A 12,232-nucleotide genomic window follows, 5' to 3' on the forward strand; every position below is an offset into this window, starting at 1 on the left:
AACCTCTCACTCTCTGCTGTCAGCAAAGAAACTGCACAGGCAGATGAGAAGTGGTGAGATCAAAGGCATTTGTTGTCTTGGGGCTTAGACTTGTAGTTAGAGTCTTGCATAATCACAGGTTTCTGGGAGCTGGACACGAGCCTCTGGGAGCCCTGCTATTGAACTGAAGATCAAATGCATAATAAATAAACATCATTTTGATCATTCTTGTTATTACAGCTTATGGTTTTTCATTGCATACATACACACACATACATATGTGTGCATACATCCTGATGACACATCTCTGTGCCAAATACTGTGTAAAATGCCACAAGGTCAGCACACAGTGCCCAGCCCATTCTGTCTTGGAGAGCAGAGTGCACTGGGATGGGGATTGATCCCAGCTGTACTGAGCAGAGCTGAGACCTGGATGATGGCCAGCCAGGAGCCCCTCACACATGCTTCCACAGGGAGCCAGTGTTAGTCCAGTTTTTGGGAACCCTCTAAGGTTGGTGTCAAATAGGTGACCAAATAAGACAAGGGAAGTTTATGCTGACATGTTGCCTTCCTGAGTGAGAGGCGTTAGCCTGGGAATGAGGTGAGGAGGTTTGCAGGTTTCACAGGGAAAGTAGGAATCACCAACAAGTCAGAGGCACAGTCTACTTGGACCCTTGGCCCTCATCCACTGGAGGAGATAGAGGTGCTGTAGAGGTCTGTGAGATCCCCACAAGTGTATCAGATACCTTCCTACATCCATTTGCATTGACTGCCTTTGCCACAGAAGCACCAACCTCAGCCCCTTCCTCTGGCACCATCCCCACATCATCTCACCCCACAATGTTGTGAGTTTTATTAACACCATATACCTGGATGAGAGCTCACCTCCCAGCCATTGCCAGGCACAAGGCACAGACTGTGCAAATGCCAGGCCTGGCCCCAGGATAAATTCAGTGTCTCTCCTTCCTGCTGTCAGTGAGAGTGTCCCTAGGAGAGGCTGTGAGCACAAAGGCTCTTCATCAGCCCCTCCAGCTCACCCTCTCTGCTGGTTTAGCCTCCAGCACTGGAGCTGTGCACCAAAACCCTCTGGGGCTGGCTAGTCTGATGTGGGACAATTGGAGCAGTGTACAGCTGAGCCTTAGCATCCCTGGTGGGGTGGGAAATTCCCAGAGGAGCAGATACATGTTCGGTAACATGTTGATTCCTTTGATCTCAGAGCATAAAGTGAAAGAGGTCGGTTATTGATTTGTGTTTGCTGCAGCTCTGGACTCTCCCCAGCCCCTTCAGATCCATGTGGTGTCTATCGTGCTTTTCTTGTTCAAGCAGTAAAACTTAACGGTGCTCTTTCATCCCCACCTTGCAGAGGGCTGGCTACAGCCTGCCTTTCGCAGGGAGCAGCCGGACTCTCTGTGTAGTGATGGGGCCCTGCTGTCCCCTGCTGGGCATCCCCAGCACGGCTTGTAGTGCTGCCCCAGGTTTGGGAACTCCTGGGGCATGATTTTGTGGTTATAACATAGGAAGAGGGGGCACAGGCACCCTGCTGCCATGTTTTTCTCTACTCCAGGAGAGGAAGGAGGTCTGCCAAGCTTGCCTCAGATGCTCTCAGTTCATTTAGACTGGTTTGGAAAGCTGTGGACCTCTGGGGATACAAGGCAGAGCAAATCTCTGGACTGCAAGGTGTTTGCACCCAGTGAACCCACAGTTGCAGGTCGGTGCTTCCAATCAGCTGGGCCCATCTACCATTAGCTGGCTGCAGTGACAATCCATTTCCTCTCCACGGCAGATGACCTGGTGGAAGGAGGGCACAGGAAGGCAGCACGTGGCACCACTGCAAAGACTCTGGGCAGCTGCCTGCTGGCCCCCTGTCCTTCGGTGGGCAAGGGAGGGTGTTGGTGTCAGTCTGTTTCAGATGGACACATTGATGGAAGGACCTCTGCTGCCACTACTCAGAGAAGGGACCAAAGCTGCCAAGCAAGGCTGCCAGACATGGTGGTTATAGCTGAGGATGTGGAGGGAGGAGGGAGCAAAAGAGCAAAACCAGATTTCCAAATCATTGTACAAGGCAGTTTGGGAACTGTTTTTATACACTGGGCAAGCTAAGTCAAGCGTGTTTCCATAAGTTTCTTCCAGAGTATGGGTTGTGGCACCCTATGCCCCATCATGGGCATCTCCACTCTCTGCGGTGCTCTTGCACCATCACCATTTTTCAGAGACAAACATGAGGTGTCTATGCTGGTCCCCCACAGCCTTACAAGGGCAGCCACTCAGCACAGGTGCTGCACTGTGGCCTTGGTCACAGAAGAATGGCCACAATGGTTGTGCCACAGCAAAAATGACTTGAGCAAAGTGTGAGGAGGAAGAGATGAAGGCAAAGACTACCACCACCATGAAGCCCTAACACTGAAATAAAATCCTCTCAAATCAACCCATAAATCATGGGAAGCAGCCTGTAAATGTGAATCCTGGCTGGCAGCCAAACTGCAAATGGCAAGCCTCTGAGCAAGAGAAGTGGCTTAATGTGCAGTGGAGACCATTGCTATTATGTGTCCTGGAACAGCCTGTGCTGGTGCATAGGTTTTGTAATGTTGGTTACAGTCTATTAAACCCCTCTAAGATCAGAAGTTCTCAGTCCTCTTCTGACTGCATAGCTCATTCCTAAAAACCTTACCAAAACACTCAAATGGCTTATAGCTACATTGAGGGTATCATCTCCCCACTTGAACAGAGGTGATGAGAAAGGATTCTTCTACCAAGGAAAATCAAGTTCATGTGAGGTTGCTTTGTAGGAGCACTAGACAAAGAAATCCTAAATGGAAGGAAGGAGTGATTAAATGAGTGTTGGTACAAGTCAAGTCTGAAGATACTTGTCCAGCTCACTCCATGCTACCCTCTTGGGCCCTGGAGTGAGAGAAAGACCTAGTGCATGGAGAAACAGTAGGTGAAGACCTTATGTTAACCCAGGCTGGGGGTTTCCCCACGTGGGGGACAAGGACCTTCAGGAAGGCTAATATAGGCCCACTCAGAGGATGGAGGTTGGGCAATAGCTAAAGGAACACAGGAAGGAGATGGAAAGTTTAAATTGTTAATGTATTAATCTGCGTTTTCCAAACAGATTCTGTCCCTCCATCACCACCACCACAGGCACCCATAAATTTACATTTATTTAAACCCCTGAGGTATGTTGCTTTCCAGAAAGGAAACATTGCTGTCAAGGGCACTTGGACAAAGTCATTTTCTTTCTGAGTGAGAGCTCAGTGAAGTTTAATAAGAGCTCCAGAGTAACAGCCCAGCATGTTGCAATGCCCATGTTGGCTAAGGGGACCCCCATCACCGGAGGAGGCAGCAGCTTACTGCCTTGAGCAGTGCTGGGTGCTGCTGAAGGGTGGGTGCTGACAGCTCAGGGTTGCACTGTGGTGTTTTCTGCTTTTCATTAAGCCTAAGCTCATGGCTCTAAGTGATTCTGAAAACGCTTATGTCTTCCCTTCATCTGTTTGCTCTTCAAGTAGTTTTCTAGTTTTCATGTTTGCAAAGAGACACCTTAAATTCAATGCATCAATGTTAAAAAAAAAGAACATGGAAGCAAGGAAAAAAAGCATCCAGACTGTTTGCACAACCTCAGGGCTCTTAAACTGGTTTGGTGATTTCTGGAGGCAGAGGGTGTCCCTGGAACCTGTGGCTCTGTGCTGTGAGAGGGCATGACCCAGGCAGTGCCCAGTCGCAGCAGGCAGGGCAGCAGGGGTGCCCTGGCTGGGCTTTTCCTCACTCTTCATGTGATCTTCCCGGCTGACTGCCTCTGTTTTCCACTTTGTGTTGCTCTTAAAAAGGAAGTTTTGACACACCAGTGAGTCACCAGTTGTGGAAAATGGGTAGTTCCTTTAAACACCGGAGATGGTGCAGGAGGACAAGAGGAAATGTAAACACCCAAAGGCAGTGCCAGTGCTGCAAAGCAAAGACACGTTTTGGGTTTGCACCATTCAGCATTGCCCTCGGGATACTCTGGAAGCCCTTCTCCAGTGGGCTTTTCCATTTTTCACATGAAAAATGTGCACTGCCCCCAAACCTTGTCAGCATTGCCTACTGGAAAATCCCTTCTACCCATGATCTTGTGAGTGTTCAAAAAAACACTATCAGCAGTTATTTACAGGAATTATAGACTCATTTCATAAGTTGAAGCATTTGGCTGCCCTGGGAGAATCCCAGTCTGAAATACAGACTCAGATCCTGTGGAAGAGAAGCTGTCACTGTGCCCTTGGACCAAGTCATCTCTACCCCCGGGACAAGTCAGTACAACACATACTGTCCAGGTTCAGCATTATGGTGTCAGGCAGGTGAGAAGGGATCACAGGGGACAGGTTCAGCTGGTAGCTGCCTCCCCACAGGGCTGTCTGTGCATGAGCTGAGTGTGATTCACCCAGCCCCTTGCCTGCACCACTGCCAACTTCACAGCGAGCGCAGTGAGGGGCCGGGGCTTCAGTGACTCGCCAGACAGTGGCTGCAGCACAAGGTGAGCTCACTGACCTGTGAACCTGCAGCCCAGTGGCACCAGACATCCATGCTGGGACTGTGCTGTGCTCACATACCCCTCCCACTGGGACTACCATGACCAGATGCTGTTGCCCACACCAGCTCTTCCCTGAGCAGCAGCATGTGGGGATCGATGGTGAACTCCAGCGAGATGCACCCTGTTCAAGCACATAGGAGTGTGGGGCTGGGGTCCAGGGCAGGCCAGTTCTTTCTTGTCTTGTCCTTCTGACACACCTAGGGCTGCCCCTATCCTGAGGTAATGTGTCCTGCAGAGACAAGCCAAGGACCCCCAAGCTGTCTACCAAATCCAAGGCGAAGAGGTCAGAGTACCTGTTCAGCCCATTCTGCATGTTAGGACACTTGCGAGCCCCTGATGCTGCTCAAATGGCTCTGATAGCTACAACACAAAACCACATTTCACTGGGGTTCCCCAAGCAAAGAAATACGAATCTCCCTTGCTATGGTTGGTTGGAGTCTGTAGGACCTCTGTGAATAAATTTGATCTCCTTGTTCCTGTGGTTGCACATCAGCACAGACACTTCCCAAGCCATACTAGTCTGGAGCCTGGAAGAACCTGACAGTGAGCAGCAGCCATGGCAGGGGACTGAGCTGCAGGGGGCAGTGGGGCTGGGGTGCCTCTTGTTGCTTGCCAGAAACGTGCTGCTCTCTTGCCAAGAACAAATATTGTCATCCTCACAAATGGTTAACCTGCCGGGAGCTGCACAGCACTAATGACTTCACATTCATTTAATCAGCTTGGGCTTCCAGAGCCTCCTCCTCGGGAGCACGGAAGGCCATGCACCCATGCACCCGGGGTACAAATGCTCCCAAAGCCGCACCCCTGCCTTACCAATCATTAATCACCCCGGGCCAGCAAGGAGCAAGCGGCAAGCAAGCAGGAAAAGGCCAGGTCTCCACAGCCCCCACGGGAGCAGCAGCAAGCAGTGCTGACCGGTTCCCTGTGGTGGCAGCTCACTCTCCGACCACCCTCCCCTGGGAGGCCCCGTGGAGGTGGCCAGTCCTGCACGCACAGTCCTTTCCTTCAGGAAGGTCACTCGGTCCAGGGAGCCGGAGCTCTGCCTGTTTCTGGGAGCTGCTGAGCTGCACATGAGGTGGGGGCTCTGAAGAGGAGATTCTGCCTGGCTGTACCGCCGTCTTCATCTCTTCACCATGCAGCACAAGGTGTTTTGGAGTGCCCTGGAGTACACCTGCCGATTGCTGGGCATCTCCACTGCAGCAGGTAAGAGGAAATTCTCTTTTTCTTTGTCACTAAAAGGCACTGAGTGGGTGTTGGGACCCCCAAGCTGTCTCCCTGCCTTTGGCCAGGTGCAGCCACTGCCCCATCATACGAAGGGGACAAGGAAACTTGCTCACTTTTGCTTTGGGACCAAGGGAGGGAGCATGCTGAGTGCCTGGCCAGGCTCTTTCCAAACACTGCGGGAGGCACAGTGAGACATCAGAAAGGAAGAGCCACCCCTCAGTATGTCAGAGGGCAAGATAAAGCACATATAGAAAAGAAAACTAAACCATATTCTTCTAAAACAGACATGGGCACAGTCAAGATGTGAATGAGATGGAAAAGCAAAATACTCATGGCTGTGAAAGACTGCCAGGCTGCTCTGTGACATGTGAAGATGAAAGAGGAGCTCCTTGTACTTTGCACAGTGAAGTGTCCTGTGCCAGTCAGGATGGAGAGGTTCCATCCTAGCCATCACAGTACAGTTACTGCAAAAGCACTGCTCTGCCTCTTTAGTAACCTGTTGGGGAGCAGGCTCAGAGCAGTTCAGGTTATAGCTGCAGTACAAACATCATAAATTCACCCACCTGGCTAGTTGCATCCTCTCACCCACTGTCAGGGGCTGCTTTGGACCAGGGTGTTCTGCGTTTGGTGACACATCCAAGCACTTGGTTTCAGGTGACATGCAGGTGTTTTGAGCCAGGAGTCAGACACAGCATCTCACACAGAAGGACTGAACAACCCTCTAACATGGATGATTCTAGATGGGACTAGGGAAGAAACTAAAGCAGAGGGCCCAAGGGATGACTCTGGCACTGACTCACTGTTGCTGACTCACTGTTATGGGACAGGACAGACAACACTTTCTGCCTCAGTTTCCCCATCAGTAAAGCAGAGATCAAGGTGCCTGATTTGTCTAAAGGCTGGAGGTGTGACGCAGAGGTTCCTGGTGAGAAGTGACTTGAGGTGGTGCCTGTGGTTCCTGTTTCAGACCCCCAGGGATTTCATAATCAGACACTGTAGAGGAAGTCACAGCAGGCCCTCCTACCTTCGCATTTCCTTTATCAACTGCGGACAGCCATAAAAGACACACTTTGCTCTTGTCATGGGCAAAGTAAAAAGCACACAGGTCAGCTGAAGAGTGCACAGGTCCCCAAGGACACACGAAGCCCAGCTGGGACGATGAAGGCCCTGGAATGTGCTAATACTGATAACAAGCAGTGATTTGAGTCTCTGAGTTTACACAAACTCCCAGTAGATAAGTGCACATCGTGATGAGACCGCAACAGTGGGAGTTGGGACACAGCTTTAATCAGCAAATGCAAATCTCTTCATTTCTCCATCCCCATCCCCCTTGGGCTCCTATGAGCCCCATGCTGGTCATATTCTCACTTAAAGCTCCCAGGAAACTCATAAAGACCTTCCTGGGATAAAATGTGAGTTTGTTGCCATGAGAAAACTAAAGCTAGAACAACAAAATTGAAAGTAATTTACAATGTGGAAATGTGTTAGTGGAATATAATCTCTCTCTCCTTATTTTCTTTTCATCATCTGCATCTCTTTCTTTAGTTTTTCTTTAAATGAACAGTGCAGTTGTCTCTCTGCTGAGCATCACAGAGCATAGGACAGCTGTACAACCAATCTCTGTGCTTTTCCATACCTCTGGTACATTCCCAGTATCACCTGACTTTCCAAAAATACCATTGAAGGATATGCCTTTGTTTTATTCCTCTTTGTGTCTCAATGGAGTAAGAAATCAGCTTGATGCAGTATTCAGTGCCTGCTGAAGTGTGTGAGGGTTTTGCATGAAATGGAAACCACACTGAAGAGACTCCCATGGGTTTTGTTTGAAAAAAACTATGAAAGAGAGAGTGCATCAGCCTCACTAATTGATTCTGAGAAGGCCTGGCCAGCTCGATATGCTGCTAGTAAATACAGGTTATGCACATAATATAAACCTCCCTTTCCCCCAGGATCTTGGAGTGTAACAGCTATCTGCAATGGTGTAGCTACAGAGTTTCTTCTGCATGAGAAAATGGCTAACTTGTCTTATGGCAAGTTAGCAAAATCAAATAGCCCTGCAATTTGCTACAATATTGAGGCATCTCTCTAGTTCAGCGATTTTAGGCCTTGTGATATTTACATCTAGGAAAGAGTTCCTACTTACTTCTTAATTCTCATGCTTTCAACCATTTAATTCCTAATCATGTGCCTTTAGCCACATGGTTTGGACAAAATCCAAATCAAGGCAGCAACTAGTCCAAATAAACACCTCGGAAACAGCCCTTTTCTTCCTGCAGATTCTTCATCCAAACAGCTTTGTGGATAAAGCAGAAGCCGTGCAAAATGAGGAAACCTCCCCATCCAGAGCAGAGGCTTGAGCGTAACAGCCAAGCTGTTGAATTCTGCATTCATCCACAGGGAATAAATGAATAAATGAATGAACTCCACATTTGTAGGGAAGATTATAAAGAACAGTTCTCAGTCACAAGATAGTAGCGGACAATACTTTGTGTGTAGGATTACACAGCTCATGCAGCTTCACAGCCCTCTGATGAGACTAATTTCTCTGTGCTCTGCTCAGGGCTGGAAAGGCAGTGAAGGAGGGTGGCACATGGGCCCCATGTGTTCCCTTGGCTGACAGGGGCTGGCAGCTGCAGGTGACACAAGGAAAATACAGAGGTTCTTTGTTCAGCCCCTGTGGGAGAGCTGACCCTTGGTGTTGACCCACCCTGCAGTCTTGATGGACAGTGATATGCATCCTTGTTTGGGAGCCTGGTATCCTTCTCCAGATGGGACAAACCACAACTCAGAGAAATGGATCCAACCTGCATCTCAAAACTTGGGCAGTGGGCATTGAGCAGGATCAGTGGTGAACTTCCTGAGCACCAGTGAATGGGTGGGAGCTGCTCAGTGAGGTGTGGAGACATCAGGTGCAGACACAAGTGTAGTGGTTGTCCAGAGTGATGCTCTGGCCATAAAATCTGGGCTCCATTCATCTCTGTGCTGCTGGCACTGGTGCACTGTGACTGCAGCTGGTGTAAGTCACTATGTTTCTGCTCCATTTTAGAAATAGTCTTGAAGGAAACTGAAGGATGTTTAAGGAAATGTTCCATCCCCTGAAGCTATTGGCCAATCCATCAAAGACTTTAGCCTTATTAATACTCTTAATCCCCCTTAAACTGACTCCCTGGTGTTCTGTACTGGATGGGGCACTGAGAGAATGTTCATTCCCTGTTTTTAATCTGCCTGCTCCCATTATATATTTTTCTGTTTGGCTAGCAAAGGATCTTGATGCTATGGCTACAGCCCTTTGTGAAGGCAGCTGGCACAGTTCCTGTGTCCTGCTGCTGCCCTACAGCCCTGTGTTGGGTGAAGCACGCCTGGGCAAGCAGAAAGGGCAGGGAAGTGAGGCTGGCAGGCACTGGGGGGACCTGGGCAGAGATGGATGGGGCAGTGGGCAATGGGCCCTGTGGCAACAGTGATGTGGTGGTGTGGTAGAGGGTGAAAGGGTCACAGGTCACTGCTCACTTGCCCCATCAGTCCAAGGCCAGCTGGTATCCCCAGAGCACCTTTCCCCAGCCCACGCAGTGGCAAGGCTGCCATAATAGTGGTGCTGCTGGGATGGGTTTCAGGGCTGTGTGTCAAGGCCAGCATTGAGCTCTGACTCCCATGGGCTGGTGTGTCAGCATGAATCACTGATGCTGCCAGTCCTAACGTGCTGCACTGCATGGGAGAAGCAGCCTTGCTTAGCCTCTGGGCAATGAGGGCATTGATCCTGGGAGCTGGTAGGGCACCAGGGAATCGGGAACTAACCCTGCAGTCAGCATCTTTCCTATCTTCTCTTTCTAGTGCTGATCGGTGTGGGCATAGAAACTCTGCAGCGAGGACAGTTCAAAAGCCTGGCTTTCTATCTGCTGTGAGTATTTTTGCCCTTGAATTCAGAGCTGGCAGAGAGTGACACGGTCAACCCCTCCACCATATATGGCACCAGATCAGACTGCAACAACAGCAGGGAACAGTGTCCAAGGCTTTGGGGATTTCAAGTCTCCATATTGAGGTTTCAGAAAAATAAGCTATTTCTGGTAGAGAAAGACATGCTACTGCAGATTCAGGCAGGCCAGAGGTGACACTGGCTGCAAGTTGACTCCCTGGGGACAGGAGGGCTGTGAGCTCTCCTCTACAAACTAGCTGAGCAGAGGGTGTTTGGACCTCAGCACACAGACTGTTGTGAACTGGATAGTAAATTCTGGCTCTCTGTGCCCCTTCTGCCACCTAGACAGCACACTTAAGCCCAGCCCTGTCCCCCTGACAGCTCCACCTTTCAGTTTTTCAGGGGTTGCAGTTACTGTCTGTGAAGGCTTCTTCTTTATCAGTTTGTTCCTGGAGATGTGTTTCACGTGAGTAGACCCTGTCCACTCTTCTCCAGCCTTGGTGGGACCTCCTAAGGCAACTTGCCTCTTACAGGCAACACCAGACCTGAGGGAGCTGCAAGTGCCAGACCAAAGGTCCTTTCCCTAATGCCATGGCAAGTGTACTCAGGTAGGGGTGAGGTAAGTGGGGCCGTGTCCACCACCATTTACACCTGTGTTTTAAATCAGGCTTGTGCTTTAATTTGCTGAGCATCAGCACAACAAACTCTGCTCTCCAGCATCCACTTAACACAGTATGTAGGGAAAAGTACGGGGGTCGAGGAAAGAGCCAGATCCCCAGGATGAGCTTCAGCTCCCTTCCAGAGACAGTGCAGAAGTTAAAATTAAAATGTACAAAATCCTTATGTACTTTTCAGAGGCTGAGCACTGCCACTGTCTTCTAGCATAAACTCAAAAGCCCTTATATCTTAGAGGCAACACCTTACTCCAGCTACTCAGAGGCAACAACTTACTCCAGATAATACGCACTTGATTAGTGACCAAGTGGGCAAACACATTGGGAGATTGTCTGAGATGCTGGCCTCTGGCAGATGCAGCCCCAGACTCCTGGCTTGGCTTACCTTCCCTGACCAATACACCAGTCTCCTGGAAAACCAGCGTGAGGATCTGCACATCTGGGTGGGTGACAGTTAGGTCCAAATTCTTGCCATGTGCTTGGTGCCTCATCCCACAAGGACCTCTCTTTCTCTCCCCAGCCACAAGCCTGAATCCCTGGCACAGGCCTGCTGGAAGCGAGCTAGACGCCCAGGGAGCTTCCAGAAATTCCTGGGGTACACGCTGCTCTCAGTGGCTTGCTTCCTGCATCCCATCCTCGTCTGGCATGTCACCATTCCTGGTGAGAAGCTTGGGTGGGGAGCAGTGCAGACAGAAGAGGAGCATGGTCTGTCAAGAGCCAGTGAGGGTGGGGATGTGTGGGGTGCTGGACCAGTGGCAGATGGCAGTGAGCTAGCCAGACCAAGCACTGCTTGGTGAGCTCTTCCCACCTGCCACAGCCCTCAGCCAACATAGCCTTCTCCCCAGGGTCCATGCTGGTGCTCACTGCCCTGGCCTACTTCCTGCTGAGCAAGAGGAGGAAGAGCCCAGGACACAAAGAGATGCATCCCCAGATGAGCCAGTACGTGGACCCTTCAGCCACCATGGCAGCCCCATCCATCGTTGGTGACACTGAGCAGATCTACACCTTCCACGGGGCCCAGAGGGAGCAGCACCACTCACTTCTGGGCCACATGAAGAGCATCCTGAAGGGCAGCAAGGACAGGAGCTCAGCCCCAGTAACTCCTGCCCAACCAGCAGCCATGTCAGTCCCTCGCAAGCAAGTGCACTTCCAGGAGAAGGTGGTGCAGATCATCCCCTCTGTCAGCGAGAGCTTGGAGGATGTGGAGAGTGAGGCTGAAGAGACCACATCAGACACAACACCCATCCTCACGCCACCAGATGCCCCCATCATCGTTGCTCCACTCAGCTCCACAGGGCTCTTTTGAGCCCTCAGCAGGAATGAGGACATGACAGACCTGCTACCCCTGGCACTGGCATTGCTCCCTGATGCTCCAGTAGCCAAAGGGCCCCAGGAAGTGGCTCTTCTTGCCCTCCCTACGTCCAGGGTGGTAGCTGTGCCACCCCCCTTTTCAAGGGGCTGCCCACCCTACATGGTCCCACATGTTGTGGCAGGGTCAGGGGACAGGCGGTGGTTCAGCCAGAGTAGTTCCAGGACAGAGAGGTTTCTGCTCCCATGGCCTCTCACATGGGTCACCCTCTGTTACAGCACTACACATCACTGCAGCTGCTCCTGCCTAACATCACAGCCACGGCATGTGCCTCCCCTCTGGCAGCAGCAGGCAGGAAAAGCGGAGACTGACATGCCCCAGAGCAGCCTCTGCTGGAGCAGTTGTCTCCCTTTGATCCTTTGTGCACATTGGAGAGCTCAGGGCTGGGACACGTTTGGCATGGGGCACTGCATCCTGCAGGTTCCCTCACAGCACCTGCACCAGCTGCAGCAGCCTGGGATATCCAAAATGTCATTTTGGAGGTGGGCTGAGACCAAATACACCCCTGGGGCTAG

General features: G+C 50.8%; 2 protein-coding genes across 3 annotated transcripts in view; both read left to right on the plus strand.

Annotated features, from left to right (window-relative positions):
- Positions 1–5,506: 5,506 nt before the first annotated feature.
- Positions 5,507–12,232, plus strand: part of LOC103763104 (lipase member M) — a 32,073-nt gene continuing 25,347 nt past the window's right edge. Inside the window, exons 1-2 of the mRNA XM_008929822.2 lie at positions 5,507–5,743; positions 9,593–9,659. Coding sequence (XP_008928070.2) covers positions 5,674–5,743; positions 9,593–9,659 — 137 coding nt within the window. The 5' untranslated portion in view covers positions 5,507–5,673. The remainder of the gene's footprint in view (positions 5,744–9,592; positions 9,660–12,232) is intronic.
- On the plus strand, positions 5,723–11,760 carry TMEM72 (transmembrane protein 72). 2 transcript variants are annotated; one of them, XM_025894785.1, is made up of 5 exons: positions 5,723–5,743; positions 9,593–9,659; positions 10,077–10,140; positions 10,869–11,008; positions 11,194–11,760. In XM_025894785.1, the coding sequence occupies exons 3-5, from the start codon at positions 10,130–10,132 to the stop codon at positions 11,652–11,654; spliced, it is 612 nt and encodes a 203-aa protein (XP_025750570.1). In that variant the 5' UTR covers positions 5,723–5,743; positions 9,593–9,659; positions 10,077–10,129; the 3' UTR covers positions 11,655–11,760. The 2 variants fall into 2 exon arrangements, with proteins under 2 accessions (XP_025750570.1, XP_017924401.1); XM_018068912.1 differs by lacking the exons at positions 5,723–5,743; positions 9,593–9,659; positions 10,077–10,140 and adding an exon at positions 10,147–10,282.

Source organism: Manacus vitellinus, unplaced genomic scaffold, assembly GCF_001715985.3.
Source record: "Manacus vitellinus isolate BGI_N305 unplaced genomic scaffold, ASM171598v3 scaffold_15_pilon, whole genome shotgun sequence".
In the NCBI taxonomy this organism is placed as follows: Eukaryota; Metazoa; Chordata; class Aves; order Passeriformes; family Pipridae; genus Manacus; species Manacus vitellinus.